General features: G+C 32.5%; 1 protein-coding gene across 1 annotated transcript; it reads left to right on the top strand.

Annotated features, from left to right (window-relative positions):
• The first annotated feature begins 5335 nt into the window (after nucleotides 1-5335).
• Nucleotides 5336-18825, top strand: LOC132718202 (T-complex protein 1 subunit gamma-like). The gene is made up of 16 exons (XM_060701846.1): nucleotides 5336-5432; nucleotides 5521-5582; nucleotides 10453-10566; nucleotides 11722-11818; nucleotides 12165-12285; nucleotides 12799-12879; nucleotides 13167-13272; nucleotides 13627-13709; nucleotides 14218-14284; nucleotides 14783-14817; nucleotides 15141-15320; nucleotides 15780-15878; nucleotides 16598-16784; nucleotides 17151-17291; nucleotides 17649-17780; nucleotides 18216-18825. Exons 1-16 carry the CDS (start codon nucleotides 5405-5407, stop codon nucleotides 18339-18341), a joined length of 1659 nt encoding a protein of 552 aa, XP_060557829.1. The 5' UTR covers nucleotides 5336-5404; the 3' UTR covers nucleotides 18342-18825.
• The last annotated feature ends 2626 nt before the right edge of the window (nucleotides 18826-21451 follow it).

Genomic DNA, 21451 nt, shown 5'->3' with positions numbered 1-21451 from the left:
AAAAGAACATGTCACTAAACGGACTAAAAAAACAGAGATTTTACGAAATCTCACTACAGACCGATGCTTAACTTTCAGATAAATCCTGATTTAAGCATTTATTGAGATTTGGCTACAAACGAAGGGAATCGCTGTTCAAAATTGCATTTGAGCTCCATATGTGCTGAAGAGATCCATATGTGCATAATATCAAAATTAGCAACATAATTACGCATCACTTTCATACAGCAATCTATAATTTATTCTATTGTGTATCATTCTGTAATAAAAACATAATTATCCAAAATAGACACATTTTCACGAGACGAGCTTGAAAAACATAGTATCCATATAGAAAGAGATAAGACATTCTGCATACGAAAGGTTTTGAAAATACGTAGATATGGTGGGAAGGCCTTGCTTATTTTGATTTATTGACGTCATGTGTACTGCAATCATTCCCTTTTTATGCCGTCATGCATTAATTAATTAATTATGTAACTAATTATTCACTCGACTGCACTGTCTGCTTAATAGGGGAGTAATGTGAAGCGTGTTTGAATTTGTTATGGCGCTGTAAGAAAGTTAGTGATAAACTTTTTGAAAAAGATTAAAGAAACTTGACATATTTATTTTCCACATCAAGGGACGTCCTTGCATAATATTTACATGGTTCACTTCATGCCCATAGTCGCAATTATGGGTCAATGCATATTTGACTTATTTTATATTTATATTTGCCTGCTCTGTAACTGATATAAATTTAAAAAACCATCTTTTGGCATGCCATCAACAATGCTGATGAAACGGCGGTTAGCGTAATACTGGCGCGTCACAATTATTGACAGTAATGTTTTTCTGTGTCTGGTCATCCAACCAATCTGGAACACCCAACATACTTCTGATTGGCTCATATGGTGTGGGGTTTACAATATCGGTCATTGACACGTTACTTGAAAAGTAACTGAGGTTCCGAGTGGGGAATTAAATTTATGAAGAGAAGTCAATAATTATTATAAATTGACATTTTATATTTATTTAAATTCTCATTTCTGTTTATCATGCAATAAAACAGTTATAATATATTGAACTCGACTATTATGTAGAAATATCATGACCTGGGGCGGCATCTCGGGTTTTCCTTACAGACAATGTTCTTTGCCCATATTATGTAAATGAAAACTTTCGATGTCGCACCAGGCCATGATATTTCCACATAACAGTCTGTCGCTATAACTATAACTTGTGGAATATTCAAGTGATAGAAATTTTTATGAATGTAAACATTATTAAAGAAACACATTATATGACACAATAGCTTTACAAAGTTTAATACTTTCAGTTTGGTTTGTCCAAGTTACATATCCTTTATTAGTGAATTGTTTATCATACGAGTACTATCCGCTCTGCGTCAACATTTTCATGTACTCGGGCCTTTTAGTATTTCTAATGCTAGCATAAGCTTGTCAGCCTTGTCATTGTGGTGATCAAACACACTAATGTTACAATTGAACTTTCAGCCAAAGCTACGAACCCTAAATTGTTTCTTTACATTGGCCATTTAATGATTTTATGGAAGTGGTCCGTAGTTTTGTAGATGGTTTTCTCAAAATGTCACTTATGGATCTTTTCAGCACATATGGAGCTCAAATGCAATTTTGAGCAGCGATTCCTTCGTTTGTAGCCAAATCTCAATAAATGTTTAAATCAGGATTTATCTGAAAGTTAAGCATCGGTCTGTAGTGAGAATGCGTAAAAGTCTGTTTAGTGACATTTTCTTCATTCACATTGCATGTTTTGGACACACCAGAACGCATGACGGAAAGAATATCTCGATGAAAACTGCATAGAAATTCAAAACAAAAATGGGTAATATAGAGAAGAGGCAGGAGCGTAGAATCACATTTCGATTTTCTTAAAAAAGGATTGAATTTTAAATAAATGTTTAAAAAGATGAAAACATACCCTGCGATTGACCTTTTTTACAGTCACATCTGGTGTTATGCTTCACATCTGATGCAGCGGAAATTCACATATAATTTTTACCGATGCTCATTTTTGAGATACATATTTGGTTCCACCCCCGTATCTTATGTGATTAGCTTATGTGACCAGATCCCATCTTATGTGATGAAGTTATTGCCCCTTGAAAATGGTCAAAACAGGCATATTTTCCCTTGTTTCAAGGAGATTATACTAAAAAATTTACCAGCAATATATCTTGATTACTTCTACTTTCTGGAGTTATTGTCCCTAAACGAGGCATACTTTAAGTTGATACTTGTAGTTTGCAGGAGAATTTAAAAACTTCATTTTTTTATTTGCCGACAAATTTATAAGTGTTCGTAGAAAAACAGGAAACAGTTCTACAATGCCATTTATTGGCTATTAACTAATATTGAACTTGTTTGTGTTCATAGTTGTAAATTATAACACCTAGTGGCACAATCGATGACAGTTTGTGTCAGTTATGCAACACCTAATGCGTCTTTTTTGTGCTAATTATTATACAGCAATCTTATATGATTATTTCTGTCAAATATGTATAGTATACCTCACAGGTAACGTCTTTATCCATGACATCCAGTGACCATGACAACAAATATATAAAACTTTCTGTTGTTATGCTGTCATCTACTAATAAGATTTAGGGAAAATTATTTGTCAAATCATTAAATCCATGCATCTGCTTTGCCAACTTAAATCATATTCATAGATAGAATCCCAGATGAAAAAGATCTTCAATTTATAAATGATTATGCCAATTTGTGAAAAATCATTACAGGGGTGTGAATCAATTGCACAGAACTTTCCAGCTGATGATTTGAATATTTCTGAGAAATGCTCTATAAATGTGAAGAAATTTGAGTCCAAAAGCCTAAAACCAATACAAATTTGAAAGCTTTTCTTAGACCAATTGAGGCACTTAAAACAGAAAACTAAGAAGAATATCTATACATGGAATTAATTGAAAATTGATATTGAGTGCAATTCGTAGCTTGATTTGAGTTTAAAGGGTTTGAACGTTTTATTATGTTAAGATTATTTTTCACAATAAAATTAATGATTAATTTAGAAAAATGGAGTGAGTGATCTGATATTTTCTACATAGATCGAGTCAGATACAAATAAAATATTGTAAGGCCTTAAATTGGAGGAGAAAAAAAGTTATCCGGTTCATGAATGAATATCAATGATCACAATTTCTGGATATCGGAGATTTATATTACCATGTACAAACCATTATGCTGTACATGTATATTATTTAAACGAGCAGGTAGATTCCAATGTACAAATATTTCTATTTTCTAATGTATGTATATTGACAAAATATATATATAATATATAAAATATTTATTTGTATCATAGTTTGAGAACCTTTCTGTTGAAAATGCGTCAGAGTTAAATCGTATACATATACATGTACAGTGCGTTAACTGGAGTGCAGGTATAAGTTACCCGCACTCCTAAGCACGCCCATCGATTGGTTCATTTTTGCTGGGGGTTACTTATTGTGACGGCAGAGAAAGGAAACGCGACAGAAATATTATATTCAGATGCTCTTTCATTGGATACATTTTTCTGGGGTTTCATATTATGACAACAAGGAACGTGTTTTTATGTTTGACTATGATACAAAAGAGAAAGAACACCAAAACACTCGGCAATCTGATTAATACTCGGGGGGCTACGCCTCGTACAAATCAGATAGCCTCGTGTTTCGGCGCTCTTTCTATTATACATATACAATTTGTATATTTGAAAAATAAATATGATTTTCTTATGTTGAGCGGTCCCAAAAAGTGTGCTTTTCATACATTTTAGTCTTCCAACTATTATATGTCTGCTTGACAGCTTTCTAGCTTTACTGATGGGAAAGAATCACTGACGCACCTAGGTCCCATCTTCTTGTTAATTGATGAATTGTTACCCTTATATAAACTAGCTGAATAGTTTCATCATTATAAATAAGAATCTAACTTTCCTGGTAGAGCAGTGAGACAGGCAATCATCATTACAAGTAGACACTTTTACCAATAGCCCAGCATTCAGCAGGTATTATGGATACAATATTATGAAATTTTATTTCTGCAAAGCTTTCGGGTGCTTTATGAAAAGCTTTAGATCTGCTTTAAATCCTTGTGATAATTTGTGCATGTAAAGAGAGACCTAGCTGTGAGTAGTGCACACCTGCTTTCAAGCTTTATTAGTTATTAAATAATTTATTATTGTAAAAAGGAATAAAAGCCTACCTCCCACCCCTTCACCCCATCAGAAAAAAAAAGATAAATAAAATTAAAGGTAACAATAATTTAGAAGAAAAAAACACATCTAATTATTTTATATATCACCTAGGTTACTGATACCCCGTGATTTTTATGAAGTACATCCTTGGCATCTGTAATCCAGATATGACTCTGATTGATTGATCCATATAGGTTACTGATACAGATTTACCGGGTATGTAAGTATAGTTTATAAGGTGGGTGGTGGCCTAGTGGTTAAGGTGTCTGCCGCGCAACAAAGGGATCATTGGTTCGAGCCCTACCCGGGTCACAACCATGTTTCTTATTCATGTGAAACAAGCACTGATTGGTTCCAGGAAAAGGACTCAAAAGTGATGTATATAAGTTGCAAGAACTTGTTTCGCAATTGTGCTTAAATAAATATGTTTAAACTAAACTATAGTTTATTTTATTATGCTCTAATGCAAGTTTCAACCTACTGTACTGGTAATCTGTTACTGTGTGAAATTTATGTTTACATGTACATCTACATCATACTGCTTAACAATCAATTCTGATTATGACTAGCAGGCGCGTTGTCAGGAAACTGTTAATAAAAGAATTTATTTATATGCAAATTAAAAAGTTAAAAGAATAAAAGTTCTACAAGACTATTAATTTAAAAGACATAGTGTGCAGTTTAGAATTTATAGAATGGGTCAAGCCTCTCAGTATTTAAAGATGTTTAAACTGGGGCTAGACTGAACAGTTAGGGGAAGGCTATTCCAAAGACGTATGCTCCTAGGAAAGAAAGAATTTTGATGATATTGTGTCCTCGAGTAGGGTATCAGGTAGTTCAGATTTCTTGTTTGAGTAAGGTGTTGATGGTCAACAAAAACAATGTTGTTTTGGATTTTATGATAACATATTATAAAATAATATAATATTAAATAAATTATATAAATAACATTTTGGTTTATAATAACATAATATCATTATAACTTTTTATTTAATTAATCATTATTAAGGATGTGTAAATATTTTGAACTATGAATAAGAATAAGAATTTTAACTATTCTTTGAAGTTAACATTTCTATGTTTACTGAAACTCTTTTACTAAGAATTAGTGGTTTCTTGCCAAACCGGTTAACACAAATGTAATAGTAGATAAATTTCACAGTGCACCGGAACAACAAGCATGTACGGCCAACCGATAATCGTCTTGAGTAAGTTGTAAATTTACGATCATATTACTGAAACACATTTACTTTTATTTTGATAATGGATAAAAACAAAGTCTTCTCTTTATTTCAGACCAGAACACGAAGCGTGAGAGTGGTAAGAAGGTCCAGTTTGGAAACATAAACGCTGGCAAGGTAAACATGTTTTTACATGGCCGTCGCCATTTTTCCAGAAGCTTCCACACCAAATTTTTATTATTTGGGGTTTATTATTAATTCTGTGGTAAAATTGTAATGAAATAGAACTTGAAATTAAGGGCATAAATGTACAAGTATATGTGTTACTTGTCGGTTAAAAGTCTGTTTGAATGAGGAATGAAAATAGAAATTTTCTTTATGATTATGAATAGCCAATACACTTACAAACTTGCTTGCATGATTTCAGTCGGCCATTTTCCCTAGCCATGTAAGATAACTCCCTGTTTCCCTGTCTAAAATTCCACCAAATTATTCTTCTTTCAAATGAACTCAAAGAAGGGACATTTTAAAAAGACCTTGTATTTATTTATTCGATTTTTTGTTCAGAAACGGACAATTTTTTCTTTACCTTTGTTTAATTTGCTTTCTATCTATATATGGTTCCTATGGTAAACATATGAGTTTTGATGGTAAACAAATGAATTTTCTGAACCGAAAGTAATCTAACACACAGCGTTGTTGTCATCACATGTAAACAATACATTAAATCGGTAAAAATATTGAGATATTTGTTTGACTATCAGTTTCAAATGGAAAATATTAATATGGAAAACAGCTATGTGTAGTTTATGTGTATTGTTTTAATGTGTTTGTCTGATATTTTAGTTGTAAAAGCCATGTACACTTAGTGTCTCTTCATAGCAACCGAGTTTAAAACGGTCGCTTCATAGCAACTGAGTTTAAAACGTGAGCGGTATCTGAACGAGACATGGCAAAGCGCATGCTCGCGCACTGACTTCCGCTCTATCGAAATACTGCATAGATGTATAGCGAAAGTTCGTAAGTGCAATAGGAATCACAGAAAAGTATGTTGCAAGATAATGTTTTCGTTGAATTTTATGTTTAATTTGTAAATTTTTACACAGGAAAGAAACAAACTTGGAAAGAAATAATATGTTGACAGTTGCTTATGTGATCTATCCAATTTTATGAAGATACCAAGGTTGATTTCTTGACCAGCGTCTAGACGTGGTTTACAGACACGTCACACTAGGTCCTTTTTTGCAGACAGTTCACCCCTCATTTTAAGAAATTTGATTGAGACACCCCCATTTTTTATCCCCCGCCGAAAAGGCGGCGGGGGATATAGAAATAGTCTCCTTCCGTCCGACATAATTTTTTGTCTGGAGCTTATCTCAAAAAGTATTTGAGGTATCAACTTGAAACTTCATAGGTGGATGGATCTCATTGAGGAGGAGTGCAGTGCACAAGAATGATAACTCTACCTTGCATAATTTTTGAGTTATTGCCCTTTGTTATTTTTCAAAATTATTTTTTGTCCAGAGCATAACTCAAAAAGCCTTTGAGATATCAAAATGAAACTTCATAGGTGCATAGATCTCACTCAGGAGGTGTGCAGTGCACAAGAATGATAACTCTACCTTTTATAATTTTTGAGTTATTGCCCTTTGTTATTTTTCGTACTTAATTTTTCAATTCAATTTTTTTCTCAAAAAGTATTTGAGGTATCAACTTGAAACTTCATAGGTAGATAGATTTTACTGAGGAGGGATGCAGCACACAAGAATGATAACCTACCCTGCATTATTTTTCAGTTATTGCCCTTTGTTATTTTCAGCCATCAGTAATGACATAGGTTTCAAATCTGTAATCACTATAGCCATCAGTTTTCATTACCAAAAGACCTCTTTAAATGGAATTATTCTGCTGTACTACATATACATTCTTCCAATGAGCAAACACATTCATCGGGAGATGGCCATGTTGACATGGCTCTTGTTTATTTTGTATTAAACAATTATTAATGTAGAAAATGTTTAATGTATTCAATAGTGATCAAGTATGTTTATTGTTTTAACATATTTTATTAACATATTTTATTATTATTTTATCATGTAATTGACCAAAGACAATAGATATATTGATGTTTTGCTCTACAAAAAAAAAGCTCATATCACAAAGTTATTAATAAGTTAATTCTTTATTTTTTATTTCATTTTTATATTTTTTATACTAATTTCGTTTAAAGTGAAATGAATACTCTTTCTAATAAAGTGTGTGAACTCTACTACTCTTCATGATTGGAGGAAATAAAAGAATCTTTCTATCTACCTTTGATATATATTAAGTGTATACTGGGATCCTACATGTTTACCGGACAATCAGTTTACCGGACAAAATCTATTCCTGTCAAATAAGGCTTTATTTTTTGCTTCGATTAAAAATCATCCGGTCTGAATCGTACACACACTTTCTATTTCTTTTAGTAAATAACAACAAAACCACTCTCAGGTAAATATTGTCGATTTAGTTCTTTATTTACTAACATACCCTTTTGTTTACTAGTTACTCCATGACCTGGCAATGCGGGGGAATAATCTGTCCTGTGCATCCCCTATAATGAGGCCCTTAATGAGTTATTTTAGATAGGTTTTACTTTTAATTCTTCTCAATGTTACCTCAGGAGACAATCATAACATATTTTAATGATAAAAAGTAATTTTGAATTTCGTTCAAACAACATCTCGTTGTTGTTGTCTTTTACAAAGAAATGCAAATTAAAAAACATATAAGGAAACGGGTTACACCCATGGGAGGAAACTCTACATGTATATAAATAAAATAGATTTTATGGCTTTTGCAACATGCTACATGATGACAAAACTGTATGACAAAAAACAGAATTCCATTTGAATATCAAAATGTTTCTTACGTTTAAGGATCATGAAGAATCAATATGTTAATTGAGTTAATAGTGTTAATTTCAATTACACCCCTATATTGGCCTCTTCGTAACAAGCATGGCTGCCGTGTCTATTTCTGTGACATACTTATTTTTTCCAGTATCTCAATTTTGCCATTCAATAGTCGTAGTTTCCTTGCTTAATTTCATTTTAAGACTTCAAAAAATTTTGAAAAACAATGTCCGGTAAATTGAGTTGTCTACACGATTTTTCCCCTCTTTTAATGCCCTACTTTAAAGACACATTTCTACAGTCAAATGTTTAATTTTATGTTTGGTAAAGGAATGTTTACTTATATTAAAAAGTCACAATTATTTGAGTAAAATTTCATTCTTTTTTATTATTTAAAATAAAAGTTACAGCGAAAAAACATCATATTTTGTCCGGTAATATATAGGATCCCAGTAATCTGTTTCACACTTCCTTTGTGTCTCTTGAATTATGTACGCCAGTTTTCCTTTGTGCAGTGACTGCTATCAACTCATTTGCGATATATAATGAAAAATATTTTGGCTAAAGAAACATTCTTGAATGATTTTATATCATGCATTGACTTCATGATATTAAGTTGTGAAAATTCAAAAAAGTAATTATCGTATAATTATTACACAAGCGGTGTGTACTTCAAATATGTGCTGATCGGCGTTGCCGGCGGTAGCTACAAAGTTAACAAGTGTTTGTTGTTTTTTTTCCGCCAAAATTCGGCATTTGTGATCATTGTAAATTTTCGTAAAAATTAGTGAAAAAAAAAAGATTACTGATGTATTTTTTTTCTCACTGCAGTACAGCAAAAGTATAACTAATAAAAACATAATAAAAATAATCCATACTTTTCAGTTTAAAATCCTTTTTGAAACTCTACAGCCTTAAATGCTAAAAAATATGTGAAACTAAAGTCTGAAGTGTTCTAAGGTCAATCAAGGTCACACATAATTTACCGACAAAAAGAAAGAAAAATCCTTTGGTGAAACATACACCAAATGACGTATATTTCATCTGAAAGTTCTTTGAGCCAATCAGTGTTCTGAACTACATGACTGCTGCATGCTGTGAGTGCCTTTGATTTGACAGATGTCAAAACTTAAAAAAATCAATACACACAGGGAGGAAAAGAATCGGACATTTTAGTGTAAAAATTGAGAACAATAAATTTGGATGTTACACATCCTGTCATGGATTTGGAGCAACTTTTTACTTTTAAAAATCAAATGGTACCCTACTTGTAATGCAAACAAAACTTTTTTCTTGATATTTTAGCTTTAGTAGAAAATTATCAAAATATTTAATTTACAACAATCTATGGGATATTTCCTTTTAAACACAAAAAGTGTACAGTAAGCTGAATATCACTTATTTTTTTAAAGTGATCATAATTAAGCATTTCTTTTTAAATGACATGCCAAAAGTTATCCATACCAGAACTTTCTGGAATATGGAGCCTAATCATTACCTGTAATTTTTTTTAAAGATCTACAGATGATAAGTGGGCTCTATTTCAGTGAACCCTAGGCTATCTGGGAAAATGATTCCCCAGTTCCAACTTAACTTCAAAAGTTCAAACCCTAAGTTCCATTGCCCAGTCACTTGCATTATACCTTCATTTACAGAACTGGTTCACAATTATCAACTCCAGGGAGAAAACAGGTTTTAGCAAAATTTGTATTTTCAAATCAAACTCTTGTTCAGTGAGCTTAATGTTATTCTGTTTCCGTGCATGTAACAAATGTATTATGTTTTAATTTATCTTTGCGGTCGAATTATATATATACTAGTAAACACTTTGAAACACTTTTAAAACTTTAAACAGCAATTTTTCCAGAGGGCTTATAAACTACATTTTCTGCATCTGAAACAAGGCAATATATCCTTTATGTGGTCTTAAAAAAAGAATTTGAAATTGGATTGCTGCACTCCCTTGTTATTCTTCGACTCATATTTTACTATTTTGATCTGAGGAATCCCTGACATTTAGGAGGAATCCCTGAATTAAATCTCAGGAATTCCTATGGGATCCCTTGTAAAAACAGTTAGTGTCGAACACTGCTCAGCTGCCTGATTATTGGGGAAATTATTGCTAATGTTTTGTTTGATTTTCATTAAAGGCAATAGCAGATGTAATTAGAACATGTCTTGGTCCAAGGTCCATGTTGAAGATGTTGATGGATCCCATGGGTGGCATTGTGATGACAAATGATGGAAATGCTATTTTGAGAGAGGTAAGTTATGTGCAAATTTTGTTTTGGTTTGCCCTCTGTCTATTTGGCAATCAAGAAGAAAAAATTCGGGGGAGCATATCGTCGCTGGGTTGTCCGTCTATCCATACAAACCCAGAGATACTTGTGTGACTTGAAAAACAATGGTTTACAGTAAATACTCTTTGATCCTATTCATTCCTTTTTTTACTTGTGTGTCTTTTTGTGTGTCTAAAAATGGCTGAAAAGATCAAAGGAAAAGTCACACAAGTCCATTTTGTAAGTACGTCCGTTAGTCCGGACGTTCGCCTCGAATTTGTGTCAGGCCCATAACTTCGTTATTTGAAGTCAGATTTTACAACTATTTCGGATGCAACATTTGGGTTGCTACCTTGAAGGTCACAGCATGACCTTGCAGCAAAATCGTGTCCAGCCCATGACTTCGTTATTTGAAACTGGATTTTACAACTTTGTCACAGAAATGTTCACCATCTTGAGACAATGTGTGGCGCGCAACATTTGGGTCGCTTCCTTGAAGGTCAAGGTCACAGCATGACTGCAGCAAATTGAGTCCGGCCCATAACTTAGTTATTTGAAGTCGGATTTTACAACTATTTCACAGAAATGATCACTATATTAAGACGTTGTGTGGCCCGCAACATTTGGGTTGCTACCTTAAAGGTCAAGGTCACAGCATGACCTTGCAGCAAAATTGTGTCTGGCCTATAACTTCGTTATTTGAAACTGGATTTTACAACTATTTCACAGAAAAGGTATCCAAATTGAGATGACGAGTAGCGTGCATGTCGGTAGATAGATTTCATTGAGAAGTGCAGTGCAAAGAACAGTAACTCTGCCTTGCCTAAGTTTGGAATTATCACTCTTTGATCTTTGTCTCGGACACAACTCTGAAACTACACAAAATTTACTTTTCTGTGTCCAAAACCTAGTTGGGGAGCATCACCCGGTTCCACCAGCTCTTGTCTTTGTAATTTGTAATGAAAATAGAAAAAGCAAACTTTGGTTTAAAAATTATTTTTGATAGCTGAAACAGTATAGTATAGCCAGGTAGATAAAACTTTTTGTTAATGCAAATTTTTGGGATGCAAATTTTTAGATCACAATCATTTATTAAATGTGATCCTATTCCAGCAATTCTCATAATGAGTTATTTTGCAGATCAATGTACAGCACCCAGCTGCAAAGTCATTTATTGAGGTGGCCCGTACACAGGACGAGGAAGTAGGGGATGGAACTACATCGGTCATTATCCTAGGTATAGTATTTTTTCATAATTAAATAATGTCTCTTCCAAAACATATGTTATGATCTACATTTCTTGAAAACTAGTCATTTAACATTTTGATAGTTTTGTTTTCAAATGATTAAAATATCAACATGTTAATCAATATGTTGTCATGGCTTAAGTTTTTAAAAAAAAAAATTTAAGTTTCTCTCTCAGAAAAAATGATTTTCATATAAAAATAAAATTGAGATAAGAAACATTTACATTTGCTCATTAGCTGGGTAAGGTTAGTGAATGATAAAGTGTTCTTAGATTTCTTGTTTTTGAAATGGAAATATTAAAGTATTTTGTTCTGTATTCATATCTTATAAATCAGGTGGTGAGATGCTGTCTGTGGCTGGACCATTTCTGGAACAACAGATGCACCCAACAGTTATTATCAGTGCATTTAGATTGGCCCTTGAAGATATTCTTGAAATACTGAAGAAAAAAATTAGGTATGTATTGTTGAAAATGTTTTATAGGACATGAATAGCAGAGCTGGATAAAATTATGCTTTCGCTATCTTCCTGCAAATCAGTACCCACTAGTTAAAATTATCAAATTGAATCATATATAGATTAAATTGTACTTCAAACTATTTTTCACGCATCAATATAAAACTGTATCTAATGAAATATGGTTTATAGAATTTATGCTAGATGCGGTTTCCAAAATCTTAAGGTTTATCCTCTTAAAAGAGTTGTAACACAGAATTGTTTGTATGTAAACACTCGCAAATAATCATAATGAGCATGAGTGTATAAAAAGAAATTGTCCAATTTCTATTTTTGGAACATTCCTTTCTCAAGTTATGTGATATCAAGATAAAAATTTGAAGATGTCTGCCAACAGTATAGAGCCTGGTCAGACCGGATGGAAGTGCAGGTTAACCTGGCTCAATACTGGTAGCAAAGGCTAGTCACTCAGTTCCAGCAGGGTAATTGTTAAAAATGTCTTTATTTTTTCAGCACATATGTTGATGTCAGTAACAGGGATGAGATGCTGAAGATTTTAAAAAGTTCTGTTGGCACAAAATTCATCAGTAAATGGTATGTGTTCAATATGTATGTTTCAGTAATTGAGACTTCATTTTATCACTGAAAAATTCATTAAATATCCTGCTTCTACTAGTTCTAGGAAGTTTTACATAGCTGTAGATTAATACCTTTGGTGTCTTATTTTACTTTAAGAGATGTGAAAATCTTCAGTAAAATTTCTTCTTTTTCCATACTAAAGTATAGTTATGTTATCGAATTGTCAAATATTAATTTTGGCCTAACATTATGTCAAGTGATAAAATTCAGAGAATTTGATATATAAATATCTTGTGTTTCAGGTCAGATCTGGCATGCAACATTGCCCTTGAAGCCACCAAAACTGTAGCACTTGAAGAAAATGGTAGAAAAGAAATTGATATTAAAAGATACGCTAAAGTAGAGAAGGTGACTTTTATAATTATATATACGATTTATATGCACTATTAATTAATGCGGAGGAAGGTAGTCTAGTACTGGTGTAACTCTCCAGGAACGATGGTTAGGAAACTACCCGCCTTTATGACTGAAATACTGTTGGAAAAAGGCGTAAAATGAAACAAACAAACAAACAAAAATTTGTTTTTAATGAATAAATTGTGACGGTGTTAATTATAAATGAGAAGAAAAAAAACTTAATATACTTAAATACTTCTTAAATACTTTGGAGAACATTTTTCCAAAATTCTTGTAGGTTTACTTTGACACTTTGAAATTTTGTTTTTCTGTCTTTATCTGACATCAATATAATTGATATTTCAGATCCCAGGTGGAACTATTGAGGAGTCTGAAGTTTTAAAGGGAGTAATGATCAACAAAGATGTAGTCCATCCAAAAATGAAGAGGTATGCTTAATATATTAATATTTTATTCATATTATCTGGATGCAATGTGCTTAGATTTGATAAAGCCTGCTTCACATGTTCTATGAGTTTTTTTAGCAATATCATTTCATTAGTAACACTGGTAAATGTATTTCACCAACAGTTAACTGCAGATTTGATTACCATATATTTTAATATCTCAGTTGAATAAGTGTAAGTAGCTGTCTGGCATTAGACTCATGAGCAGGGCTTTCTTTATGGCTTGCTTGTTGGCTTCATTCCCCTGCAACATTTAAAGGATCACTAAGTTGTATTTATTTTCACATGTCTTTTTGACCGGTACTTATTTACCCTCATACTTATAATAAATATTTCAGCTTCATTCAAACATGAAACAACTGTAAGAGTATTGTGCTGTGATGGCTGCATAGTATTTTTGAAGAAAAAGTGTCAAAAGTTCATCATTAATTGTATTCATAATAGGAACTAATACCCTGTTTCATAAAATTTTAATTGATCTAAATTTCAGACGTTTAGAGAACCCTAGAATACTTCTACTTGACTGTAATTTAGAATACAAGAAGGGAGAAAGTCAGGTAATAAACAGTTATATAGTTGATATTTTGTGAAGTAGAATCATTACTTGTGTCATATCTCCAACCAAATGAGAGGTGATGCTTAGTCTGGTTGTTACTCTGGCTGACAACAAAGGGGTTGCAGGTTTGATCCCTGACTACCCATCTAGAAACTGTTGTTCTCACAAGACTTTTAACTGAGATTGATGTATATATGTATCTGTGCAAGCATTTGACACCATACAATTTCATACAAAATTGGTATCTGAAAAAAAATATGCAAGTTCGGTTTTGTTTTTGTAAGTACAATTCTTTTTTGCACAAGTGAAATGCTAGCCCTGTTATGTAAAATGAAATCTATATATCTATCTAAATATAAATTATGAAGTTTGTTTATCTCATAACTGTTACATGGGCTTTTTGGTTTTTACACATTTGAAGAAAAGTTTTTTGTAGAGTATTCAAGATTCCCTTTTTTGCCCCATTTTTCATCAGTGCTTATTTAATTCTTATTTGCAGACAAATATTGAAATTTCAAAGGAAGAAGATTTTTCGTAAGTATGCTTTTCTGTAGCAAACAAAATGCTATATAACTTTCAGCATATTATTCTTTATTGTGTGACATCTTTAATATAGCCGCAAGCTCAATTAATTGGAAAATCAAATTTCAAAAGTAGAATGTATGAATTGTGCTAGTCCATGTCTGAATTGTTGAATGGATTTGATAAAAGTTTGAACATTCTGCCTACTTTCTGCAGATATCATTAATGTAATATTTTATAATGAGCATTTTATCACAATATGTATTGTTGAGGGTATTGTTTCAGGCAGTTGTTACGATTTAAATTATAACCAATCATTTAATCATATTTTGTAGTAAGATCTTGAGGATGGAGGAAGACTTCATAGAGAAGATGTGTAAAGAAGTAATATCTGTGAAGCCTGACCTTGTCATCACAGAGAAGGGAATTTCCGACTTAGCTCAGCACTATCTCATTAAGGCTGGTATCACCTGTATAAGACGAGTGAGGAAGTCTGATAACAACAGAATTGCCAGGTAAATAAACAGTTACTGACATCAAGATTTTATAACATTTACATAAATTATGTTGTATTGATAAATAAGCTAATTGTAATTTCACTTTGCATCATAAACAAATGGGCTAATTGAAATTTCACTTTGGTCAAGGACATGAATGGAATAGGCATAGCAATGTAAAAAAGTTTTTAAAAAGGTTTTTCACTGAATAAAAGAAATGATAGTTTGAAATTTCTTCTGATTCACTTTGAACTGATGTTTTCAATGAAGGAAAACAGCTCATAATTAAGAGAAGCAAAATTGGTTCCTTAGATGAACTTTTTTTCTTGACATTAGAACTATAATAGGTTTGTAACTTTTTTGGTTATTTTTTTGCTACATTTGTAACCAACATCATATTGTTGATACTGAACAGCTGTAAAAAATATCCTTTTAAAAAAGAATGGTTGAACACAGCAATTTTGTGATTGTTTTAAGGGCTTGTGGAGCAACCGTTGTTAATCGTACAGACGAAATAAGAGAGGATGATATTGGAACAGAATGCGGTCTTTTTGAAGTGAAGAAGTTCGGAGACGAGTGAGTGTTAAACTTTTCCTTTCTTTGTGACCCCTTGTGTTCTCTTGTTCATGTCTGTGGGTTTGAATCCCACCAGCGACTTGGATTATTATGAGGAGGCTATCCTACGTGTCTAAAAAAGTGTCCAAGGTTCTGTTCAGGTGCTGTCTCATTGATTAAGAAGATTAAAGAATGATTTTAAACCACTTAAATGATGAAACAGATTATTGTTGTGCAACTGATAAAAAGGGTAGTTGAAATATGTTAGCAAAGTGGTACCTGTCGATTCATACCTGGCAGATGTTGATAAATGGAATACAGGGTTACTATCATTTTTCACAAGTATTTAATATGTGAACATGATTTGACCTTTGTAAAATCAACAGTACTCCTGTCAAATTGGAACTTTTTTTAGCTACACAACTGATGAACATCTAAATAATAAGGCTTTAATACAATAAGACTTTAATACTAGAAATAAGTTTTCCCTGTTATCCTTGCTTGCTACCTATACATATGTTCATAGCTGAATAATAGACCCAAAAAAAATGAAGAAAGACCAGGGCTAAAGAATCTTGAAACTTTAAAAAAGCAAAGAATTTTAATACTTTTTTTGGAGTGGGGAAAATAATAGTTTACTCCTACTTTTCTAGTAACAGAAACTAGTAAGTTTTTTATGCTGGAAAAGAAGAAAAGGACCTAATGCTTTATATTTTAAGATTATATTCTTTATTTCTTAGGTATTTCACATTTCTAACTGAATGTAAAAATCCAAAAGCATGTACGATCTTGTTACGTGGTGCCAGTAAAGACATCCTGAATGAAGTAGAGAGGAATCTCCAAGATGCCATGAACGTGGCAAGAAATGTCATGCAGGACCCATACCTTGTTCCTGGTGGAGGAGCCGCAGAAATGGCGCTAGCTCAGGTATGATAATCTGCTCTCCTGTCTGAAAAATTGACTTTATTTTGTGACTTAATTGGCCAAGAGTATTAGGATTTAAGTGCTTGTTGGTCTTAGCTGTCTGACATGCCACAACAGACTAAGAAATTTAGCATTGCACCATTGTTAGGTGGTAGAGGAAGTAAAATTATCTAGGAGATGCCATTCATGGGATGTAACAATGCTAATAATGTACATTAGAAAAAACGCTTTTGATTTCTGTCTTCGATAATTGATTTGCAATTTTTTTTAATGAAAAAATTAATATAAATCTTTTCTAATGGCATTTTGTATAAGTAACATAGATCACTATGAATCATGTCGAAATGACATATTGCGACATTGTTTCAGGAATTGAATGAGAAGGCTAAAAGTATCACTGGAGTACATCAGTGGCCATACCGTGCTGTAGCTCGTGCCCTCGAAGTTATACCAAGAACCTTGATACAGAATTGTGGGGCCAGTACCATTAGAACACTTACAGCTTTAAGAGTAAGTCTGCTTGAGTAATTGTAGTCTGATTTTAATTTAATTTAATAAAGCTGATCTTTGATAATAATGAAAAAGTAATGGGGAAAAAAAACAAAGATTTGTTAAGACTGTTTCTTTTAGGATGATCAACAAATTTCATCATAAAATAATAATAATCATCAAAAAAATAAGAAACAATTTCCGTGTTATATATTTATATATCTTGTAAGTATATGGCCTGCCAGCTTAGTGCAGTATGAAGTTTTAAGCCAATGTACTTCAGATATTTGATTTTGTCGTAAGCACATTTTAAGCTCTAAGATTTGGATGGCGAGTGTATAGTTGTTCTATGGTATAATAAATATGAACATATTTCAGGCTAAACATGCTCAATCAGACTGTGTATCATGGGGTGTTAATGGGGAAAATGGAAATATCGTAGACATGAAAGATTATGGTGTTTGGGAAGCTTACTCTGTTAAAGCCCAGACATACAAAACTGCTATAGAGGTAAGATTTGTGTTGAGGTAGTAAAGTGTGAGCGATTTTTTAGAAGCTCTTTAGTCATGAATGGAAAAAAGTATGATTGTTAACTTATTTGATTAAATAAATTTGATAAGGCTTTGAGATTTCAGATTTTAAAAAAAATGTGATTTCAACAGGAGATTATATAATAGCTTAGGGTTAAGGACGGGTATGATTGCCAAGATAGAGTTCATTATTTAAGTTCCCAGTTTTAGATATTTATTTATGTTGGGTTACTTTGAACCAGAATATGTAATAATATTATAATTATACAGCTTTTTATGCTATAATAGGATAATACTTCTTGTGCAATTTACTGTTGATCTCAGTGATTTTTTAGGGTTTTAAAAACTTTTTAATAATTTTGATATCTTTATGAAGAGCCTTGCAATAAGTTTTGGTATCTGTTTTGCATTTCAGACTGCAATTTTATTGTTACGTATTGACGATATTGTATCTGGAACAAAGAAACAATTGGAGGCACTCAGTGCCCCGGCAGGTGGTGCTGCAGCTCCCCAAGCACAGCCTGCAGGCCCAGAGGATTGATTCTAGAACTTTAAATTAGCATAACTTATACAAAGTGTTCGTCATTCTAACACCATTTATAGATGTGCTTAATTGAATTCCATGAGAATGAACAAATGTGCTTATGTTGCTTTTTTTCTATAAATAAATATTTATTTAATAAAACGCCACAAATACGTGTGTCTTTGTAAAATAATAACTTGATAAAAATGTCAGAAATTTTTTTTATTTTTGTGAAGCAATTCTCTAACTGATATGCAGTTTAATGTTGGACTTGTGTTATCAATTCAAAATTAAGTTTAGGCACATAATTATGTAATTTATGGTTTCATTATGATGAAGAAAATATTCATGAAAGTCTACAGTGTATTTTACTTTCTCTTTTTATCAAGAATTATGCATTGGACAAATTTACATATTTATTTCATCTTTTCTTCCTGTCAATTGTCTCGTGAAATTGTGAAAATTTTGTACCTTTTTTTTGCAAAAATAGATCTTGAATATATTTCATTTGTTGTTTTCTTTATTCATAGCTAAGTAATCTTAAATCATTCCCATCATGGCAACTGAAAGAAAAAACTTAAAATATTTTCTGTTAGAAAACAGAAAGAGCTAAAGCTTAAATATTTATCTAGTCACTGTCTACCAAGTTTGTTCAAATAAAAGCCCCGGGGTCAAAATTGGCCCTGCCCCAGGGGGTCATTGTTTTTCCCTTTATATAAGTATATAGTAAAAACTTAAAAAAATCTTCTTTTAAAAACCCCAAAATGCTAGAGCTAAAATATTTAACATGAAACATCTTTTAATGGGTGTCTACCAAGTTTGTTCAAATAAGGGCCCTTGGGGTTAAGATTAGCCCTGTCCTGGGGGTCATTGATTTTCCTTATATGTGTATAGTAAAAACTTAACAAATCTTCTTATAAAAACACAAAGATCTAGAGATTAGATACTAAGCATGAAGTATCTACTAGTGAGTGTCAACCAAGTTTGTTCAAATAAAAGCCCTGAGTCAAAATTGGCCCCTCCGAGGGGGGGGAGGGGGGGGTCATTGTTTTTCCCTAAATCTTCTTATAAATACCCAAAGAGCTGGAGCTTAGATATTTATCATGAAACATCTTCTAATAAGTGTCTAACAAGTTTCTTCAAATAAAAGCCCCCGGTTTAGAATTGGCGATGGCCCAGGGGCCTACATACAGGTGAGCGATTTCAGGGCCATCATGGCCCTCTTGTCGCTTTAAAAGATCCTTTGCAGGTATGATGAACTGGCTGTCTTATTGAAGCCTACTTCTGTGTTTCTTTGATGTTACTAAGCACAGTTATACATAAAAATTTATAAAGCGTGATTTTCAGGATATCTGAGACATTTGTTGAACTAGTAGTCAGAAACCAGAAAATATGCGATTCAAAATACATGTACTGCATGGGGTAACCGGTGTAACTTCATGATCGGTGTTGCCTCTTAAAAAGTACCTGAACCACATTTTTATCTGCTTGTTTAAACACTTCATACTGAATATCGGTCACATGTGCTAATTCATTTCTTTTAATTCGATTTTCTTTTACATGTTTATACTAGTCTTCAATACCAAGAAGAGATGCGCATCATTGCCTTGTTCCGGTCAGACTCTTTAACTCAGAGTTATGGTCCTTGATTAGTTATACCGTATGCATATAGAGCAATAATCGTTTCCACGCTACTTCTCTGCAACTACTGGCTGGAATTCAACCAAACTTTATGGAAACTTTCAATATTAAGAGGAGATGCGCATTTCGTCGCCTTGTTCCGGTCAGACACTTTAACTAGAGAGTAATGGTCCTTGATTGGTTATACCGTATGCATATAGAGCAAAAATTGTTTCCGCCCTACTTCTCTGCAACTACTGGCTGGAATTTAACGAAACTTAATGGGAACCTTCAATACCAAGAGTAGATGCGCATATCGTTGTTCCGGTCAGTCACTTTAACTCGGAGTTATGACCCTTGATAAGTTATGCAGTATGCATATAGGGCAAACTTTATGGAACCTTGTTTCAATACCAAGAGGGAGATGTGCCTTTTTTTCCGGTCAACACTAACTAAAGAGTTATGGCCCTTTGAATTTAGTAATGCACATGCATGATAGAGCAATAATTGTTTCCACGCTACTTCTCTGCAACTACTGGCTGGAATTCAATTAAACTGTATGGGAACCATTAATACCAAGATGAGATGTGCATAATTTGTTGCCTTGTTCAGACCTGACCCTTCATTACAGAGTTATGGTCCTTGATTAGTTATGTAGTATGCATATAGTGCAATATTGCTATTTCTTTGCAACAGCTGTATTGATTTCAACAAAACTTAATGGTAACCATAGAATGATACAAAAAGGCAATTTACATCTCATTGCCATGGCCAGATATTACTATTTAACACCAAGTTAATTAAGGCTCTGTTATTGCCCTGAATATTTATTATGTACAAAGAATATTACTGTTTATGCCATGATAAATATATAAATAAAGCCTTATGTCTTCAGTTGTTGTGTTAGTAATAACCAGTACTCGGCTAGGGATATAACTTCAACGAATTTGCTTGTTTAACCTCTTTTTGGAAATTTACATGGATTGTGTGTAAATTACTTTCTTTGTTCACTTGACAATATTTTACTTAAAAATACACTTTCACAATTATTAGGAATATGTGAGCAAGCTGCTTTAAGGAGTAAATTGGACATTTCAATTAATAACTTGAACAAATATTCTTCTTTACTACAGCTTTATTCTATCTAAAACAATAACAGTACATAAACAAGAAAATAATTGTGAATTAACATAAAAATACATGATTAAAAAAGTAAAAAAAAAAAAAGACTAGAAAATAATAGAATCTACCAACTTTATAAGTGATTTCAAGATAAAATCAACAAATAATATCAAAATTGCTTTTTTATATTGCAGTTAATTGAAGAAATATATCACAAAGATAAACAGTAATTACTAAACTTCATTGTAAAAATATTTTTTAGAAAATTGGACTGAGTAATTTTAATATTCTGCCTACGAGAAAAATGTTTCTTGGTACAAGGAATGTTTCATCATTTCTTTGATTATTTTTTAACTTTGAACAGTTTAACTACATATAGTTAGGAT

This window comes from Ruditapes philippinarum, unplaced genomic scaffold, assembly GCF_026571515.1.
Source record: "Ruditapes philippinarum isolate M1 unplaced genomic scaffold, ASM2657151v2 ctg143_1_1_1_1, whole genome shotgun sequence".
NCBI classification, from domain to species: domain Eukaryota; kingdom Metazoa; phylum Mollusca; class Bivalvia; order Venerida; family Veneridae; genus Ruditapes; species Ruditapes philippinarum.
Note: the sequence above shows the minus strand (reverse complement) of the source record. Positions and strands in the feature narration are given on the sequence as shown.